The 20,197-nt window shown below is 41.8% G+C and overlaps 1 protein-coding gene across 1 annotated transcript in view; it reads right to left on the bottom strand.

The window, feature by feature from the left end:
- Positions 1-20,197, bottom strand: part of PCOLCE2 (procollagen C-endopeptidase enhancer 2) — a 62,629-nt gene that overhangs the window by 19,734 nt on the left and 22,698 nt on the right. Inside the window, exon 3 of the mRNA XM_043595217.1 lies at positions 3,333-3,588. Within this exon, the coding sequence (XP_043451152.1) occupies positions 3,333-3,588 (256 nt within the window). The remainder of the gene's footprint in view (positions 1-3,332; positions 3,589-20,197) is intronic.

The raw sequence follows: 20,197 nt of genomic DNA, 5'->3' as shown, positions 1-20,197 counted from the left end.
TTTCTTTCTTTCATTTTTTTGGGCAAGTAAAGACAAAATCTTTGGCCAAGAACTCATTCAGAAATCACGCAGGCTTAACAAATTACACAGATTTTAAGAACCCTGAAGGCAGAGGTATTTATTAATAGGATTAAAACCCAGGTGCATGGACAAAATTTGAATTAGTTGGCATATAAAACTCCCACTACCAGAAAACTTTATATGCTATACATCTTTAATATTTTTAAGAATAATTTTTGTTTGTAAAAACAATACGGGTTTGTAAATTTTCAGCAATACAGAAAAGCACCAAAAAGTAAAAAATTACCCCAAATCCAACCACCTAAAACTAACCACAATATTTGAGAAACATCATTTCAGACATCTTTATGCACATGGACTGATAAGAGAAATAATTTTAGAAAGGTATTTTAACACCAAGTTCTAAATTTAATTTTACTTGAATTTAACTAACAGAGAAAAACTGAATTCAAACTAAGGGAACTAATATACTTTAAATATTTCTTTGACACAGAAGATAATAATTCTTAAAAGGCATCTCTAAGAAAATGTGTTATAAAAATTGAGGTTGGATAATTTATAAAACTTTTACTCATGGAAAATTTCAAGCATAAACAAAGTAAACAGAATAATATAATGAGCTTCTATGTATCCATCACCCAATTTCAACAATTATTATCATTCTACTATTCTTTTTATTAATACTAATGTGCAATCCCCACCACCTGATGATGATGATGACTGACAGATTTCAGGGAGATAAATTCATGTACAATGAAATGCAAAATCTTAGCTGTACTAATTTGAAAAATTGATCTGCCCCTGAAAGCCAAACTACTAGGATGATACAGAATTTATTTCCTACCAAACTTCTGTATCCCTCCCCAGTCAGTCTGCTGCCTCTCCACACCACTTATCTGAAAAATTCCACCGTAGTTTTACTCTGGACCTTCACATAAAAGGAATAGTGTATTGTGTATTCTTCTGTGTCTGGCTTCCCCTGCTTATAGGGAGAGGCATTCATGTTGCTGTGTGAGTTGGCAGTTTGTTTCTTCACTCCGCTGAGTAATATTCCAGCATATGGAAATACCTCAGTTTGTTTACCTCTTCTCCGCTGATACTCATTTGGGTGTTTCCAGTTTGGGCTATTGTAAATGGACCTTCTGTGAACATTTTTGTAGAAATCTCTTTGTGGACATGCGTTTTCATTTTGCTCGCACAAATACCCAGGAGAGCAATTCCTAGTCCAAGAGTAGATGTCGATGTAGATGTTTAACTTCAGAAGAAACTACTAAAAATTTTCCCCTAGAGGTTGCAGCATTTAAATCTTTTATTTTTTTTATTTTTTATTTTTCCCTGAGACAGACGGAGTGTGATAGAGGGAGAGGCAGAGAGAGAGGGAGACACAGAATCCGAGGTAGGCTCCAGGCTATGAGCTGTCAGCACAGAGCCTATCGTGGGGCTCAAATGTAAGATCAAGTCGGATGCTTAACTGACTAAGCCACCCAGGTGCCATGAAAATTTCTCTTTTTACTTAGATTTCTATAATTTTAATGTTCCTCAGTATGGCTTTTTTTTTTTCTTTTTGTCCTGTTTGGGGTTTGTTGATCTTCTTGGCCCTATAAATTAATGTTCTTCACTAAATCTGGCTAGCTTCAAACCCTTATTTCTTCAGACATTTTTCCTGCACTATTATCACTGTCTTCTGGGACACAAATTACACATTAGACCACTTGATATTGCCTCAATGGTCTCTGAGGCTTTTTACCTTTAATCTTTTTTTCTCAGACTAGGTCATTTCTATTCAAATCCACTGACTCTTGTACCATCCCCAATCTGCTCATGAGCCCACCAGGTAAATTTTTAAATTTCAGACTCTATCTTGCAGTTCTAGAATTACTTTTATTCTTTTTTATAGTTTAGCTTCTCTTCTGAAATTTTCAGTCTGTTTACTTATTACACATGTATTTCCCTTTAAGTCCTTAGATTTTATGTCCTTAGACATATTTATAATAGCTACTTTAAAGTGCTTGTCTGCCAACTGTAACATCTGAGTTATCTTAGGATTGGTTTTTACTGACTGCTTTTTACTGGACTCTAGACACACTTTTCTGGTTTTATCAGATGACTAGATACTGGATATTATGAGATATTAGATATTAGAGATTCTAGATTCTGTTGTGTTTCTATGAAAAATGACTTTTGTTCTAGCAGGAATTTCACTTGCCTAGACTCAAGCTCAAAGTCGGTCTCCCTGGCAGCAGGCAACAGCTGTAATCTCTGTTCACTTTCATGTTTCAGCTGATGCTTTTGTGCCAGGCCAACTGGATTCTCCTCTGCACATGTAGAGTTTGGCTGCAAGCCAAAGATTTAGGTAGATTTTATATGTGTACTTTGTGCCTCAATTCCTCTGTAGCTTCCAGCCATGGTTTCCTTCCAAACATTCTGGCTGCTCTGTCAGCCCCAGATTCTGTCCTCTGACCTCTCAGACCAGTAATGTTGCACGATAGCTCAAAGCAAGAACAGATTAGGGAATGACTTCAAGCTAAAGGCTCCAAATTTAACAAATCTTGCCCACTGCAGTTACCTTTTTTTTATACATATACAAATATTTACTTATTTTTGAGAGAGAGCGAGCGTGAGCAGGGGAGGGGCAGAGAGAGAGGGGGACAGAGGATCTGAAGTGGGCTCTGTGCCAACAGCAGAGGGCCTGATGTGGGCTTAAACTCATGAACCATGAATTTATGACCTGAGCCAATGTCAGACCCTTAACTGACTGAGCCACTCAGGCGGCCCACTACAATGATCTTTTAAGGGTAGAGGTTTCTACCCTTGGGTGCTCATATGTACTGACATGAAAATTCCCCCACACATAGTTCTCAGTGAAAGAAAAAAAAAGCTGTGAAACACTATGAATGTATGACCCCACTTACATTTTTAAGAAGCTATTGCAGAAGTACATATGTATAAGTGCATATACAAAGGTATGGGACCACCACCATGGCTCTAAGAGGGGACTATAGAGGAGTGAAGGGGTACGTATCTGTATCTGTATGTGTATATACGTATGTAAGCTTCCCATTTTTACTCCATAAGTTTCTGTATTTGAATTTTAATAAGAATCACATGGGCTTTAAGAAAAAGAGACTTTTTTGAATGGTTTCCTAGTGGTTTAGTGGCATTTACCAGCTATTTTTGAGAACTGGTCTTAAATTTTAGATTAAAGGAGTGAACACATTTAAGGTGCCCAGAACACAGCCTAACACACAGTAAGCATCCAGTAACTGTGAGCCATCATTATTGCTGTCATTAGCATTATGTGGAAACGATACCTCTTTCATTTGGTTCGGCAGCAGAAAACATGGCCATGAAGCCATTCCCAGCTGTGTTGGCGTCAGAAATCATCTGTACCATCATCTTGTTACCACTGGACACAAGGGCTCCAGGCCGGAATGTGCCACAGAAGCGCCCAATACGCTGGCCATTGGCGTGACCGTTGTACACATCCACAAAGTCATAGCGGCACAGGTTATCACTCTCAAGATCTATGAATCGGAAATTAAGAACTACTACTTTTCCCTCGGGAACCTGTAAAGAAAAAGACCAATTGGAAAACCATGTCATGAAAACAATACCTGAGGCCTTCACGTCTAGCCAATTACTAAAGTGAGCAGATGAAAGTATAATACTCAAGATGATGCTTTTCTTCCCTCAAATGTGAACTTAGCAAAGGTTTTCTACCATAACAAATTCCTAATAAAATATAAGTATTTACTCTCTTTTGGAAAATCCCACAATTCATTAGGGTACACAATCTTATGCCTAGGGAGTTTATCTCAACAAAGTTGCAAAATATTGGGCCAGTCTTATTAACTGGTAAGTCATTGCTTACAAAGAATATCAGTCCTGATTGGACCTTGGCACACATTTGCATACTGTAAAACACCATGGCACCCAGAGGTATTGCTTGGCAAAGAAACTTACAAAATATCATTTTTCACAAATACAACAGGATAATCTCTATATGTAGAATCTCTCTATGAAGACCCAACTGAAGGGATTATTTGGCAATCATATATTTAACTTATACATAATTCAGTTTGGGTCCTGAAAAATCTAGATCAACTATTTACACTGATTACACTGAGTAATTAACGAATCATCTCTTCTCAAGTCACTGAGTTTTTGTTTTCCACATGAAAACTTTATACACTAGGCAACCTTGAAACACAATGTACTAATAAAAAATATGAGTTTTCACTTTCTTATAAGACTTTCTTCACCATAATTTCTTCCATATAATTTTTATGATGCTTCCCTTCTTGTTTCCTGAACAGACAGAAAAAAATGGCTACAAAAGCATTTGGCAGGATTTTTTTAAAAAGTTTACTTATTTGGGGCGCCTGGGTGGCTCAGTCAGTTAGGCGGCCGACTTCGGCTCAGGTCATGATCTCACGGTCCGTGAGTTCGAGCCCCGCGTCAGGCTCTGTGCTGACGGCTCAGAGCCTGGAGCCTGTTTCGGATTCTGTGTCTCCCTCTCTCTGACCCTCCCCCATTCATGCTCTGTCTCTCTCTGTCTCAAAAATAAATAAACGTTAAAAAAAATTTTTTTAAAAAGTTTATTTATTTTGAGTGAGAGAGAGCAGGCACTTGTGCACAAACGATCAGAGGAGGGACAGAGAGGGAAGGAGAGAGAGAGAATCCAAAGCAGGCTCCGCACTGTCAGTGCAGAGGTCAACACGGGGCACGATCTCACAAACTGTCAGATCATGATCTGAGCTGAAATCAAGAGTCAAATGCTTAACTGAGCCATCCAGACACCCTACATTTGGCAGGATCCTAACAAAATCCCCGTTTCTTTTCTAGTTCACACCATCTTTTAACTTATTCATTCAAGTATTTGATCATAAAGTCTCAATCAGATTTGTTTTACCTTTTCAACTAGATGAGATCCCCCACTGAATGGCCTAAGAATTTCATTCTGTAAAGTCTTACAGATGACAAAAGTCAGTGATTTAAGAGACAAAACAAACCCACAACCACCAACAGCGGTTGGTTTCTATTCATCTTAACTAATTATCTCATACTCAAGGGTCAATAGATGCTTTAAGATAAATACGGCTTTCCATGTTGGTGAGTTCAATGTCATAAATTCATTTTTCTGTCATAAGATGAAGTGTTTCAGTGCTATTTGCCTTTTGTATCAAACACATACACACCCCATGGTTAAAAACTGGAGTGCAGTCGTCTCAAGAGAATATTTTGGCTTTGTCATGGCTGTATTCTAATTGCTAGGAGCTTATCTTAAAAGGGTGAGTATTAGAAGCTCCAAAGCCACAGGCTATGAAGCTGATAACAGAAAATGCAATTTAATTTTGACACATTCTGAGATATCTCTTGTAGTATTTCTCTGGGCTTTTGTTGATGTTATTGTTGTATTGATCTTTTTTTGCAGACAATCTCTAGCCTATCATCAGAAAATTAGAAAAATATGATGGCACATCTGTAACCTTAAATATAAGCAATCTATCAATCACTGAAAATTTTTTGGTCAAGAAAACCATTTCTGAAGTAAATTAATTGAATGTGGATTGTCCTTGAATGAAGAGTGACTGTATGTGTAAATGTGTAGATAAACTGTGTGGATGGTAATTCAAAGCTATGAGTCTCTTCCACCCACAGAGTATAGATATAAAGGAAGGGAAGAGGTGGAAGGATTGACCCTTGGAGCACTCTGATGTCATCAGGACTTCCAGATAAGGTCAAACCGACATACAGACTGAGTTAGGAACCAGTCAGAAGGGTGTGGTACCCAGAAGCCAAGGGAAAAGAGTGTGTTCAAGGAGAAAGAACTAGCCAGCCGAGTCAGGTGAGGCTGCTGAGTCAAAGAGGATGAGGACTGAGAAATGGTCACTGGGTTTAGCAACTAGAGGTCACTGTAACTCTGACAAAGCTATTTTGGTGGAGCACCAGGGATAAAGCCTGATAAGAGAAGATCAAGAGAAAATGGGTGAGAAGAATTGGTGAAAATAAATAGGGACAAGCCTTTCAAGGAACTTTGCTGGAAAGATGATTAGAGTAATATGTGGGTACCTGGAAGGGGGTGTGGGGTCAAGGCAGGAGAGTTACAATGGGCTATGTTAAGTCTCATCTGCATGCCAATGGGAATAACTCCACAGAGAGGGCAAAACTGAGCAGAGTAGGAGAAAGGGACAGTTGCTGGGGAATTGTCCTTGGGTAGGCAAGGGAGGATTTGCTCTAAGGCACAGATTGGGGCGGTGGCCCTAGATGCACCTTTCTGCCTAGTAAGAAGAAGGGAGGCAGGTGCAGGTGGGGTTATAGGTGAGGCTGTGGGAGCAGATGAAATTTTTCTTCCGTGAAATAGAAAACAAGGTCATCAGCAGCAAACGTGGCTGTGAGAGGAGCTACTGGGAGTCTGAGAACAGGGGAGAAGGTGTTTAAGTGGATCAAGGAAGGGCAGCAGGAGTGTCAGGAGTGCTAAGGGCCCATTTGAGGTAAATAAACTAGAAGTGAGGCCTGTGCTTCGGATTCTGTGTGTGTCTCTCTCGCTGCCCCTGCTCACACTCTCTCTCTCTCAAAAATAAACAAACATTGGGGAGCCTGGGTGGCTCAGTCGGTTGAGCAACTGACGTCAGTTCAGGTCGTGATCTCACGGTTTGTGAGTTCGGGCCCCACGTCAGGCTCTGTGCTGACAGCTCAGAGCTGGGAGCCTGCTTCAGATTCTGTGTCTCCCTCTCTCTCTGCCCCTCCCCCACTCTTGCTCTGTCTCTCTCTGTCTCAGAAATAAACATTAAAAAAATTTTTTTAAATAAACAATTAAAAAAATTTTTTAAATAAACAAAAACCTAAAAAAAAAAAGTGAGTCCTCTCTTCATTGTTGTGTTTTTCCCCAGCTAAACACAGCCCCCTGGGTAGAGGTGCAGGGCAGGTGGAGAGTTGGATTTAAGCAGCAGGGTTGGGAGGCTGGAAGAGTGGGGTGCGGTGTGCCAAGCAAGGACTGTGGAGGAAGAGAGGGTCCATAGAGTTGAGAACGTAGGCGGAGGAGTGACCATAATGATGGCCCATGGAATCTAAGCTGGGTAAGGACAGAAATCATAAATCAATGAGGTGAGGACAGTTACAACATAGATTGTGGTGGAGACGAGGATAATGGAAGTGGGTGCCAGAGGAACAATGGAGGGTAAGTGCACTGGAGGACAAAGCTGTAAGACCCAACAGGATCCTCCATGTAGATACTGAAATTACTATAAATTACAACCAGGAAAAGTGTTGAAGACAGGGACAGTGAGCCAGGGGCTAAAATTTATAAGAAATGAGGAAGATTGTCCCAGGGTCTTTCTGCAACAAGATGAGCAAACAGGGGGCAAAAGAGGGCAGAGTCTTGTTTTACTGGTAAGTTCTCAGTTCTTTGACACTGAGAAAGTTCTGATGATTCCTTTCTGTGGTCAAGCTGGATACTCATTTCCAGTGGGATAAGTCAGCATATGGTCAGCAGTAGAAACAAGGTTACATCACTGAAATTTTGAACACATCTTGATCCCAATAACAAACCCTGGCAAAAACTCTTTTAAAGGAAGGAAACAGAGAGCTGTATCAGTTGAGGTCTACCATAACCAGAAACAAATGCCATCTTGCATTGAAGGCCAAAGAGCAATCTATTGTGAGGGAGACACATACTGCCTCAAACTCTCTCACCACAACAGCTGGTCTTCATTTTTATGAGAGTAATCCAAGATTATCTGATGCCCTGTGATGTGAACTTTGCTAAGAGTTCCTAGATGGTCATTCCAAAGGACTTTGTAAAGCATATTCTCCAAAGATGACCCCACCACTATAGTCTGTACTCCTGATTTTTGTTAAGAATATATATAGAGAGAGATACATACATAGAGTAATACAACAAACACCTGGGTACCAGCCATCCAGAATTAATTATTAACATTTTGTCAGCTTTTTTGAGAGAGAGAGAGAGAGAGAGAGAGAGCGCACATGTGCAAATGGGTGAGGGGCAGAGGAAGGAGAGGAAGAGAATCTTAAGCAGGCTCCACACCCAGTGCAGAGCCCGATGTGGGGCTCAATCTCATGACCCCGAGATCATGACCTGAGCAGAAATTTAGAATTGGACGCTTAACCAATTGAGCCACCCAGGCACCCCCTGTCAACACATTTTTAAAGTCTCCTTAAAAATTTTGAGATAAATGGGGCACCTGGGTGGCTCAGTTAAATGTCTGACTACAGCTCAAGTCATGATCTCATGGTTCATGAGTTTGAGCCCCATATCAGGCTCCGGGCCATGGAGCCTGCTTCGGATCCCATGTCTCCCTCACTCTCTCCCTCAGAAAATGAATAAAACACTAAAAATTTTTTTTTTTAATTTGTTTTCAGATAAAATGAGGTTTGTCATCCCCATCCCAGGCCTTATCTCCCCCTCCTTTCTCAGAAGCAACCACTGTCACAAATTTAGTGGGTTTCTTTCTGTGCCATTCAAATTACTATCAGGGGTGCCTGGGTGGCTCAGTCAGTTGAGCGGCTGACTTCGGCTCAGGTCATGATCTCACGGGTTCATCAGTGAAGAGCCTGCTTCAGATCCTGCGTCCTCCTGTCTCTTTTCCCTTCCCCTGTTCATGTTTGCACGCTCTCTCTCTCTCTCAAAAAATAAGTATTTTTAAAACATACCTCAAAGTACTTTTATGTAGGGGCACCTGGGTGGTTCAATTGGTTAAGTGCCTGACTCTTGATTTTGGTTCATTCAGGTCATGATCTCATGGTTCAAGAGACAGAGCCTATGTTGGGCTCTGTGCTAACAGCAGGGAACCTGCTTGGGATTCTCTCTCTCTCCCTCTCTCTCTGCCCCTCCCCCACTTTTGCTCACTCTCAAAATAAATCAATAAACTTTAAAAAATAAACCAAAATACTTTTATTTAAATGTATATGTATCCATGCAAAATACACAGTTGTTTTGTGTCTGTTTTAAAAATTAATGAAAATGGGATAATGCTGTACATATCATTCTCCAGCCTGGGCATCCTTGAGTTTTCTGGGTGAGGAAGAAGACAAAGGGGAAATAAAAACAAAAACAAAAACACAGACACCCTTCACAAACTATTCCTTCGGCCTAGAATACTTTCCCACATCTGCCCTTCTCTCGCTCATGCTGAGGGTCTCATTTCGAGGTCTCCTCTTCTTGGAGGTACGCACTCCCAGACTCCCAGCTCTGCCTCCCAAGATGGGCTCTGCCCAGTTAGCAGCCTGCCCTTCAGGTGCCTGAGCATGGGGTGGCTCAACCCACCTACTCCTTCACTGTCTGTTTTCCCTGGAAGATGGAGCTCAAGGAGGCAAGACTCCCTCCTGCCTTGGTCACTGCTGCATCCCAGCCTCTAGACAGCGCAGCGCGTGGCCTGAGCAGAGGGGCATCATGAAGATTTGCTAAATGAATAAATCCATCAGGTGCTAAATGGAACACCAGCTTCTTTGCACAAACCCTGTACAAGGCACCTGCTTGGCGGCTCCGCCTCTTATGTCCTAACATCTCCTACCCCCACCAGCAGCAGCAGAGTTCCAGAAGGCTGCTTTCCTTTCTAGGTCATTCTTTACAAAAAAAAAGAAGATGCATATCTTTTGGGAAACCTTATATTTCAAATCTCCTGTAATGCTAACACTTAATGCAGAAACTCCATTAAGATGCTTTTTTGGTGGTGATGGAGACAAAGCTGCTGTTTTGTGAGATTATATTGACCAGGGGATTCATTATCTGCCTGTATAAAAACAATTGTATATTCATGTTTTTCCCTGTCAACAGCTGAGTCCTGTGTGGGCCACAGCCTTGTGCTGCGACAATGACCTCAGCTCACCCTGCAGCCCCTGGGATGTCCTTACTGTCACAGGCAAATGTGCCAAGTCTCCTGATGCTCATGCCAGAGCTGCTTCCAGAGAATGAACAGAGGAACTATATTTTAAGCTGATGGTCTGCATTTTCAGGATACTATGAGCAAAACGCAAATATGAGGGCAGCTTCTTTTGTAAGAAGTAGATTTCTGTAGAAATGGTAACTCTTTTGTATCTGTAGCTTTTCTTCTAACACTTTATTTACTAATGTGAGCAAAAATCTGTTTCTGAAGCATGTCTGATTTTTTTTTTAAAGCCATCGTTTTAATCTTCTGAGATTTTCCTCTTCCAAAAACAGACCTTTGGGAAGCATGCTCTAAAATACAAGGCCACATTTTTATTTACACAAAGTTCAAGAGGCACAGCAGCTCAGTGTCATCTCACATACACCCCTAAATGTAATTCAAAGAAACTTATGTGCAAACTATGCACAAATATTTGGCTATATTCAAGAGGGGGTTGGGGCGCCTAGGTGGCGCAGTCGGTTGAGCGTCCGACTTCGGCCAGGTCACGATCTCGTGGTCCGTGAGTTCGAGCCCCGTGTCAGGCTCTGGGCTGATGGCTCGGAGCCTGGAGCCTGTTTCCGATTCTGTGTCTCCCTCTCTCTCTGCCCCTCCCCCGTTCATGCTCTGTCTCTCTCTGTCCCAAAAATAAAAATAAAACGTTGAAAAAAAAATTTAAAAAAAAAAAATCTTATTCACGGGGGTGCCTGGGTGGCTCAGTCAGTTAGGTATCCAACTTCAGCTCAAATCATGATCTTGCGGTTCGTGAGTTCGAGCCCCACATTGGGCTCTGTGCTGACAGCTCAGAGCCTGGTGCCTGCTTCAGATTCTGTGTCTCCCTCTCTCTACCCCTCACCAGCTCACTCTCTCTCTCTCTCAAAAGTAAATAAACATTAAAAAAAATTTTTTTAAGATTTTTCATATTCATGTATATTCTGTGTATATTTAAATACCCTGTATATATTTAAATATTTGAAGAGGGATTAATGGAAATAAGGTGATGTTTTGAACATTTGGTGGGGGAGGATTAGTAATTTCACACACACACACAAAAACCCTTTATACTCTCATGTCTGGAAGAAGGAAAGAAACCCCCAACTCAAGCCCAGACTACCAGCACTAGTGAACATTAGGTTATATACTCCTCTGCTGTAAACTAAAACTTTCCCACTGTGCTTGGAATAAAATCCTCACTCACCATCTATGGCCACACACTTAGCGTATATCACATGCCAGATACTTTCCTAAGCACTTGACACATTATTTCATTTAATCTTTTACAGCAACCCTATGAAGTTAACATTACTAACCCATTTTGGAGGTTACAGGTGAGGAAACAGAGACACAGAGAGGTTGCCCCTAACTATCTCTCTCTGACCTAATCTTTCCGTCTCATACAACAGTTTGGCAGTTCAAGGAACCCTCCAAACTAGTTTTCCACCTCAGAGTCTTTGCACAGGTTGGTCTCTCTGCTTGGCACTCTCCTCCCTGATATTCATTATCTGCATCATCCTTTAGGTCTCAGCTCAAGTGTTACCTTTCCAGAGAGGTCTACACTGAGCCCTTCAGTTGCTTTAGATCATGTAGCTCACATAGCCATGTTATTTCTTTATAGATTATTTATCGTATGTTTCTCCATCAGAATGTAAGATCCAGGGACCAGAGCTTGTTGGTGGCTAGTCCAATGCCTGGCTATCAGAGGCGTTCAAAAAGTAGTTATTGAATAAATAACTGGGATCCTTATAATCTTAATTAAAAAAAAAAACTGTGCAAGTCACAACCCCTATTACTAGCACATACATGTACATAATAATGCAAACTCTCAGGTACAAGGTAGGCAGCACTAGGGCCCCCGTGAGAGGTTACAAACAGCTCAGAGTGGTTATGGTGACTTACTTAAAAACCACCCAGCGAATCAGTGGCAAAGCCCGGATCTGACTTCTACCCAACTGTGTTTTCCATGGCCTGTGGAAGAGACTGAAGAGATGCTCACCAATCTTGTTTCCTCCATGTGGGCACAGAGGAAGTCAGCATTTCCCAGCCTCTACTGCAGTTAGGTTGGAGCCGCTGACTGGGTCTTGGTCAATGGCATGTAGGTAGAAGTGATGTCCCCACCTCTAGGCTAGGCCCAGCCATTGAATGTCTGGTGCAATCCTTCTAGAGTTCTCTTTTTGCTCTAAGGAGGGAATTCAACAGAGGAAACAGGAAGGTTCTAAGAGACAGCAGAGCCACAGAGGAGTTAATGCTCAAAGGAGAACTGCCCAGGACGGCCATCCAGCTGCACTGGACTGTGAAGTGAGTAAGAAATTAAACATTTGTTGGCTTAGGCCACTGAGATTTGGGGGGTTGTTGTTATAGCTTTGCACTTTGTGTTAATAACCCTGATTAATGAATGGATAGTGACAGTCACCTGTTGTCCTTACCCAGCAGTGCTGTGACAGGTGACTATGGAGACATCCTTGTTGTTTTTGCTGCATATAAGCTCTATATGAATTAACACTGTAATACAGCCACCAAAGGAGTGGACGGTCTCAGGCTGTGTGAATAGCAGGGTGGCAATAGGCAATGTGGAGTAATAGCACAAGTGGTAAATACAGCATCACTGAGGTACATCTGCAATTTCAATGGCCCCTTTAAAAGTGTAACCAGTACCTCCACCACCACTACCATGATCCTTTGACTCCTTTATCTGCAGCTGGTCAGTTGGGGTAAGAAGGTGATCAGCAGCCATGAGTACTTCTTGAGCTGAGAAAAGAAATAGGATCTTTTAGCTGAGGACACGGCTCTGAAATGAACAAGAGGCTGGGCTTCAGATTATGCCTCTTTTGCAAATGCTGCCCAAGGGTGAGGAAGAAAATGTCAGCGGGGAGATCAGGGCTGCGGTGGGCCCATTTAGCACTGTGAAGGTTACTGAACTCAAGCCTGCCACGAGAACACAGATGGGAAACACTTGAAGGAACAACAAAGCAGAATCCAGAGCAATGGGAACCCTGAGGTAGTTACAGCCAGGATGGGGAGACAAGCAATTAAGCAAAGAGTTGTGGTTTAGGTTTTGGTTGGGGGAGGAGATAAAGTTTAAACGTAGAGTACAGTAACCCCCCTTGTCCATGGGGAATATGTTCCAAGACCCCCAGTGGATGCCTGAAACCTCAGATAGTACAGAAGCTTATATATATGATGTTTTTTCTTCTACATAAAACCCTACGATAAAGTTTAATGTACAAATTAGGCACACTAAGAGATTAACAACAAACACTAATAAGAAAATAGAACCATTATAACAACATACTGCAATACGAGTTATGTGAATGTGGTCTTTCTCTCTCAAAATATCTTATTGTATTGCATTCACCCATTTTCTTCCTATGATGATATGCAATGATAAAAAGCCTACATGAGAGATGAAATGCAGTGAGTGATGCGAGCACTATGACACAGCGTTAGGGTGCTACCAACTGTTTCTGGGCCACTGACTGTGGGTAGCTGAAGCCGTGGAAAGCAAAACTGCAGATAAGGGGGCAATACTGTGTTCCCTTGCACAGATGTACATCTTCTAGTTTTCCTGTGGCTGATGTCACAGGGACCCTACCATGGATGTAAGTGATGACAAATCTTTTGAGCAAGTTATGCATTCATCGTCAACTTTCTTGAAAACTAGAAATTCACTATTTCATTTTCATTAAACATGTGCTCTCGAGCTGTTCGTTCCTGAAAGGGTTTACTACAAAATAAAAAAGCATCACCAAACAATAAAATTTTAAAAAGCACTACCATACAATGAATATTTATAAAACAAAGAGCTATAAATTTACACCAAGCAGTAAGTAACAAAACCACTGTAGCAAGAGCAGTCAGACTACTCCACAGCAAGACAGCTCAGCTTCCATTTCCCAGCATGTATTTCTTGTACAACAAGCCTATACTTCCCTTGTTGTCTACTAAATCAGCCAACTGGTAGCCTGGTAACTTCCGGTGTCTCCCTGGCCAGGGCACAAACCACAGCCCTGGTATCACATGGCTGACGGGAACAGCAGCATCAAATACTTGTCCCCTCTCCCACAAAGACAGGAAGGAGTAGCTGAACCTCGTGGCTAATGCCAGAGCTACCTCATGTGATTAGTGTGCATCTTAAATGCTGTCCTTGGAAGGTGTTAGTTGTGTTGGGCAAAGACACAGTTGTCTTTCACGTTTAACCAGGTGTTGACGACAGAACACTGGGCACTATGTGCATGACACATTTTTTTTTTAATGATTATTTATTTTGAGAGAGACAGAGACAGAGAGAGAGCAAGCACAAGTGGGGGAGGGACAGAGAGAGAGGGAGAGAGAATCCCAAGCAAGCTCTGTGCCGTCAGCACAGACGGACAGAGAGAGAGGGAGAGAGAGAATCCCAGGCAAGCTCCGCGCTGTCAGCACAGAGCCCCATGCAGGGCTCGATCCCATGAACTGTGAGCTCGTGATCTGCACCAACCAAGAGTCGGATGCTTAACTGACTGAGCCACCCAGGCGCCCCATGTGCATGACACACTTTTAGACAAGACCACAGCAGAAGATGCAAATTCAAAGAGCTCTACCACACCCATCCTGGATGATTTTAAAACAACTATTAGTAGTAATATTTCTTTTAAAACAATGAAAAATCCAGGGCAAATGGTAAATCGTGTGAGATGTCCTAAATGACAGGTATATATTGGAACTGCCCAGGACAAATGAGGACATAAGGCCACCCTGGCCTTAGGGCATGTAGGCCTCTCCACTGAAGTTTGTAGCTGCCCCACTACATCCCCAAAACTGTAGATTAACTAAATGAGTAGCTGCTGAATGAATAAAAGGATGGAATAAAGTCCAAAGTCCTGAAAATAATGGTGTGCAACGCCCACCTGAGTCGGACATGCTGGTCTCCTCTTCCCCCCAGCTCTTCGTATCTTGGGTGAGAATCCCCCCATCCTCAAACACACCCAGTCCTTTTCCTTTCCCACTTCTATGAGATCACGTGTATATTCCCACCTGGAATCCTTTCTCCCCATCTCAGACTATCAACCACCGCCCCAATTTCAAAGTCTTGGCCATACTACCTTCTCTAGGATCCCACCTCCCTCCCTCAACCAGTGTCCAGACTCGGTGGGGCAGGGGCGTTATCTTTCCTCTTTCATCTCTCAGAACCCACTATTCTACTGTTCTCTCCTTGCTTTTGGTGGCCCCTTTAGCATATACAGGGCCCAGAGGGTCTCCCAGGGTCTGTGGCGTCTTCCCTGTCTTGCAGTGAACGTGAAGCTTTCGCAGGGTAGAATTGTTCCACTCTGATTTACGTGTCTGACTAACTGAACCTACATGCATTCCTGGGCCAGGCATCAAAAAAGTGCAAAGAAAGTAAGGATGGAGATGGGGGAAAAAAGTCTTCTACCTTCATTTCACATATGTTAGATCTGTGATTAGTTTGGAGATTTCCTATGTCATTTGATCATTTCTTCTGCAAATCATCAAATAGTCATTAAATATCAGATGCTGGCACAGCAACGTATATCCAGCTAGGATAAAACATAAACTCCAAAAGTCCATGTGACCTAAAACCTGGCAGTGAGTGCCTGTCTGGGGCAAGCTGGGGCTCCACTAAGACACGTGAGACACGGCACCAAAAGTTTGTAAAAACGCCCATCCCAAGTGGTCTGCTTTGTTATAATCTCCCAGTTAGTGTATACAGGATTATAATCTTTTATATTATTTAATTCATTTTTTAAATGTTTTAATTTTGAGAAAGAGAGAGAGAGCACATGCACAGAGAAGGGGCAGAGAGAGGGAGACAGAGGTTCTGAAGCCGATCTAAGTTGTCAGCATAGAGCCCTTATGAGGGGCTCGAGCTCCTTAACCACGAGATCATGACCTGAGCCAAAGTCAAACGCTTAACCAACTGAGCCACCCAGGCCCCCTATAATTTTTTATAAGTAAGGATATCTATTCCTTTTTTTTCTTAGTGTGTTTTGTGACAGAACATTGCAGATAAGTCACAGAAATTAAATCTTGCCAATTTCTTCACACTTTCAAAAAATGAAACAAAGGACTGGAGTCATGTTAGGATATTCTTTCAGTTTTCTAGGAGTTGTCAACATGAGTTGACCCAGAAGAAAATACACATGATTGGTGGAGAATCTTGAAGAAAAAGCAGCCCTTCCCTAAGCCCCTGGGACACACTGGCTTAAGGATAACAGACATAAAAGCCAGGGGGTACCTCTGTTAGCTAGGGGCCTTTTTGTCATACAGCACCCTTGTTTTCTTCCTAATGACACGACTATGACTTTTTTGGAAAGCTTTTATAGGCTGGAACTGATTTCTATGCAATGCCCAAAGGAAACCTCTAAAATGATATTTTTAGGAAAATACTTTTATAATCTGTCATTTGTTTCTGAGAAATCTGTAATGGATCAGGAACACAAAATTAAACTATTTTACTAGGAATGAAACAGAAAGCCCTTCCCTTCTGGGATGAGAAGAATCATAGTAAGGTAATAAACACATTTAAAACAGAATAGATGCAAATGTGAGCAGCCAGGGTTGTCCTGAATGAGCAAGAAACAGAGTTTACATAGTAGCATTAGGCTGCTACAAGAGAGAACTAAAATTGTTTTTTTGTTTGTTTGTTTTTTTAATTTTTTTTTCAACGTTTATTTATTTTTGGGACAGAGAGAGACAGAGCATGAACGGGGGAGGGGCAGAGAGAGAGGGAGACACAGAATCGGAAACAGGCTCCAGGCTCTGAGCCATCAGCCCAGAGCCCGACGCGGGGCTCGAACTCACGGACTGCGAGATCGTGACCTGGCTCAAGTCGGACGCTTAACCGACTGCGCCACCCAGGCGCCCCCTAAAATTGTTTTTAAACCCAATTCTTATAATAAAAAAAAAATCATGTCTATAGTTTATAATCTAAAATAGCACTATAAGATTCTAAAAAAAAATGAGTGCTCGCCCATCCCTGATTCCCACTCCTCAGAGGCAACCAATTTAACTCAACTGTTTTGTTCGGCATCTATCTCCTTGCTTAATAAAAGCTTGTGCTGCTATTTCTTGATTTACCCTTTTTAAACTTTTTTTTTTTTTTAATTTTTTTTTTCAACGTTTATTTATTTTTGGGACAGAGAGAGACAGAGCATGAACGGGGGAGGGGCAGAGAGAGAGGGAGACACAGAATCGGAAACAGGCTCCAGGCTCTGAGCCATCAGCCCAGAGCCCGACGCGGGGCTCGAACTCCCGGACCGCGAGATCGTGACCTGGCTGAAGTCGGACGCTTAACCAACTGCGCCACCCAGGCGCCCCACCCTTTTTAAACTTTATGTCTTTGCTGCCTATTATTGCCCTGATGCGCCCATCAAAATCTGATTAAATCAAGTCAGGATTTCCATTACTATGACTACATAAAATTATTCACTACTGGACTAATTGTACAATTCTTTGTTTTTCCTAAGGCTAATAGTTGCTTTGTTCTTTGAATTTCCTTAGTTTTCTCTCTAGCTCTCTCTAAAACCCCTCTTGACAATGGCCAGGCACTGGTATCTTGTCACTTCCATTTTCTTCCTGGAAACATCCATCCTAGAGCCCTCCACCCTCCTGCCCTCTCTCTGTCCAGTCTTCACTGGCTTCTCACAAGGCCTGTCGCACAGCTAGGAGGCCAGGACTTGGCTTCCTCCAACTCAGGAAATCCCCACAGGGCTGCTAAATCTTTTTTCTTGGTTGCTTTATTCCTTCATTTTGTTGGAGCTCATCCTCTTATAGTTTTCTTACAAAGGGTCAACACTGAGAAAAAGTTAAAGATCTTGCGTTTCTAAAAACACCTTTATTCTGTGCTTACATCTATCCACCAGTTTGGTAGGGTTTGGAATTGTAGCTTTAAAATAAGTTTCATCAGATTAAAAAAAAAAATTGTTTTAATGTTTTTTTTTTTTTTTTGAGAGAGAGAGAGAGAGAGCGCGCGCGCGCAGGGGAGAGGCAGAGAGAGAGGGAGACAGAATCTCAAGCAGGTTCCATGCCATCAGCACAGAGCCAGATGTGGGGCTCAAACCCACGAACTGTGAGATTATGACCTGAGCTGAAACCAAGAGTCAGACGCTTAACTGACTAACCTACCCAGGCACCCGTTTCATCAGAATTTTTAGGACATCATTCCACTGCCTTCTAGTTTCTAATAGGCTGATGTTGTTCTTTTCCCTTTCTATGTGATTTTCCCCTCCTCTAGAAGCTTGTAGGATTTTCTCATCTAAGTTGAACAAAAATGTGCCTTGGTGTTTGTCTTTTTCCATTCACTGTGCTGAGTAGTATCTCTTTATTCCCTCCCCTTCATATTCTCCATTCTTTTCCCCTAGAACTCTCATTAGTCAGATGGGGCTTCCTGAATAGATCCTCTAATTTTCTTATCTTTCCTCTCCAATAGTTCATCTCCCCTCCTTTTGTTCTCTTTTCTGAGGTATCTTCTTCAAGTTTATCAATGTTTTCCATTTCCACTTATTATTTTCCAACTGTGTTTTTATCTTATTTTCTTTCTTTTTCTTTTTTTCTTGGCATTGCTTTATTTTTACACACACAATACCTCTTCTGATCTAAGGATAATATTTTAAAATTTTCTTCTGCCCTGTGTTTTGTCTCTGTTTCCTTATTTTTGTTTGTATGTTTGTTTTTCGTGTTTGGGGCTCCACCCTTTCACGTTAGAGGCTTTCCACAAAGGTCCAGCAACCCCTGACTATCTATTCATATTCAGAGCTGAAGTGAGGCTGACTGGAAGCTCTATGGCAGGGCTTGTCCCCATAATGTGACTGGGGACAGGCTGGCTTTTTCACTGGGTCTCCCAAATTATCTGGAGGTCCTATCTGAAGGGCTCTTTGTTTTCTCTAAAATCTTTCAATGTCTTGCCTGAGGTTTAAAACCTTGCTGCTGTTTTCTTGGGAGGAGCAGGGAGAAAGGTGGTTGGGAGGGCCTCACCATTCAGTGTGTAGACATAATTTCATTAACCTGTTTTCAGTGCCATACCTCGGCCTGGCCCTATCTGCCGGCTTTGCAGTTAGTTACAAGTCCAGAGAGCCTCTGGTTCTCAGAGAACAAGCCCTGCTGTGATGGGAAAGGAGACTGCCCTCTTACTGCTTGGAGCAAAGGAGGGAACCTTGAAGGCTAATTGCTCTTAAAAGGTTTTCAAACATAACTCCAACCACCCCTGCTCTGGGGCCTTCCAAGAAATGCGGGGCCTCCAATTCCTGAGCCTGGCAAGGATTGTGGGGCACAGATCAGCTTGCTTCTCTTGGGTACTGCCCCTCCCCTCTGGCAGATACATTGACTTTCCCCTCTTCTCTCTGCCAATCCAGTTACCACTGACCATCTGCTTTTTTATCTTCCAAAATTTTATTGGTATCTCTCTTCTGTTAATTCCATTCCAGGTCCCTTTTGTCTTTGTGGGTTTAAACTTAAATTTCCTTACTGTAATTTTGGTGGGATTTTGAGAAAGGACAGAAATAAACACATGTGTTTAACCCACCACGCTTAACCAGAAGTCACTATGATGATTTTTATTAAAAAGTAATAAGAATAATATAACACTATGTTCCTAGGTTATTTACAAGAGTATATAAGGTATAGCATTGTAAAATTAGGGGCTCCTGGGTGGCTCAGTCGGTTAAGCGTCCGACTTCGGCTCAGGTCATGATCTCGTGGTTGGAGAGTTCGAGCCCTGTGTCAGGCTCTGTGCTGACAATTCAGAGCCTGGAACCTGCTTCGGATTCTGTAACTCCCATTTCTCTCTGCCCCTCCCCCACTTGTGCTCTGTCTCTCTCAAAAATATACATTAAAAAAATTTTTTTAAAAACATTGTAAAATTATAGGTAAGAGCATATTTAAAAAATAAAAGCCAGATTCTGTTAAGCACCTATAATACCAACAATTATGCCTGATGCTAGAGGATTCAAAATAACTGCAAGGCAGCTATATTACCATTTTTAATGACTTTATGCTATTCTAATGTACACCTGTACCATAATTTATAGGAACAATCACATCTTTTTCTCTATTTAGTATGTTTCTCATTTTTTATTAATATAAATAATGCTGTTATGAGCACAATTATATAAACCATCCTATGTTTAAGGGAATATTTCTGTTGAATAAATTCCTAGAAATGTTATTTGCTAAGTCAAGGAAAATAGGAATTATAGATTATAACAGCATATTGCCAAGAAAAGCTGAATTTATTCCCATCCCCATTTTTCACACCCTCAACTACACTGCTGCTGCCAATAGTTATCAATCAGGCGGGCAAA

This window comes from Prionailurus bengalensis, chromosome C2 (genome assembly GCF_016509475.1).
Source record: "Prionailurus bengalensis isolate Pbe53 chromosome C2, Fcat_Pben_1.1_paternal_pri, whole genome shotgun sequence".
Classification (NCBI taxonomy): Eukaryota; Metazoa; Chordata; class Mammalia; order Carnivora; family Felidae; genus Prionailurus; species Prionailurus bengalensis.
The sequence above is the reverse complement of the archived record's forward strand: the minus strand, read 5'-3'. Positions and strand labels throughout refer to the sequence as shown.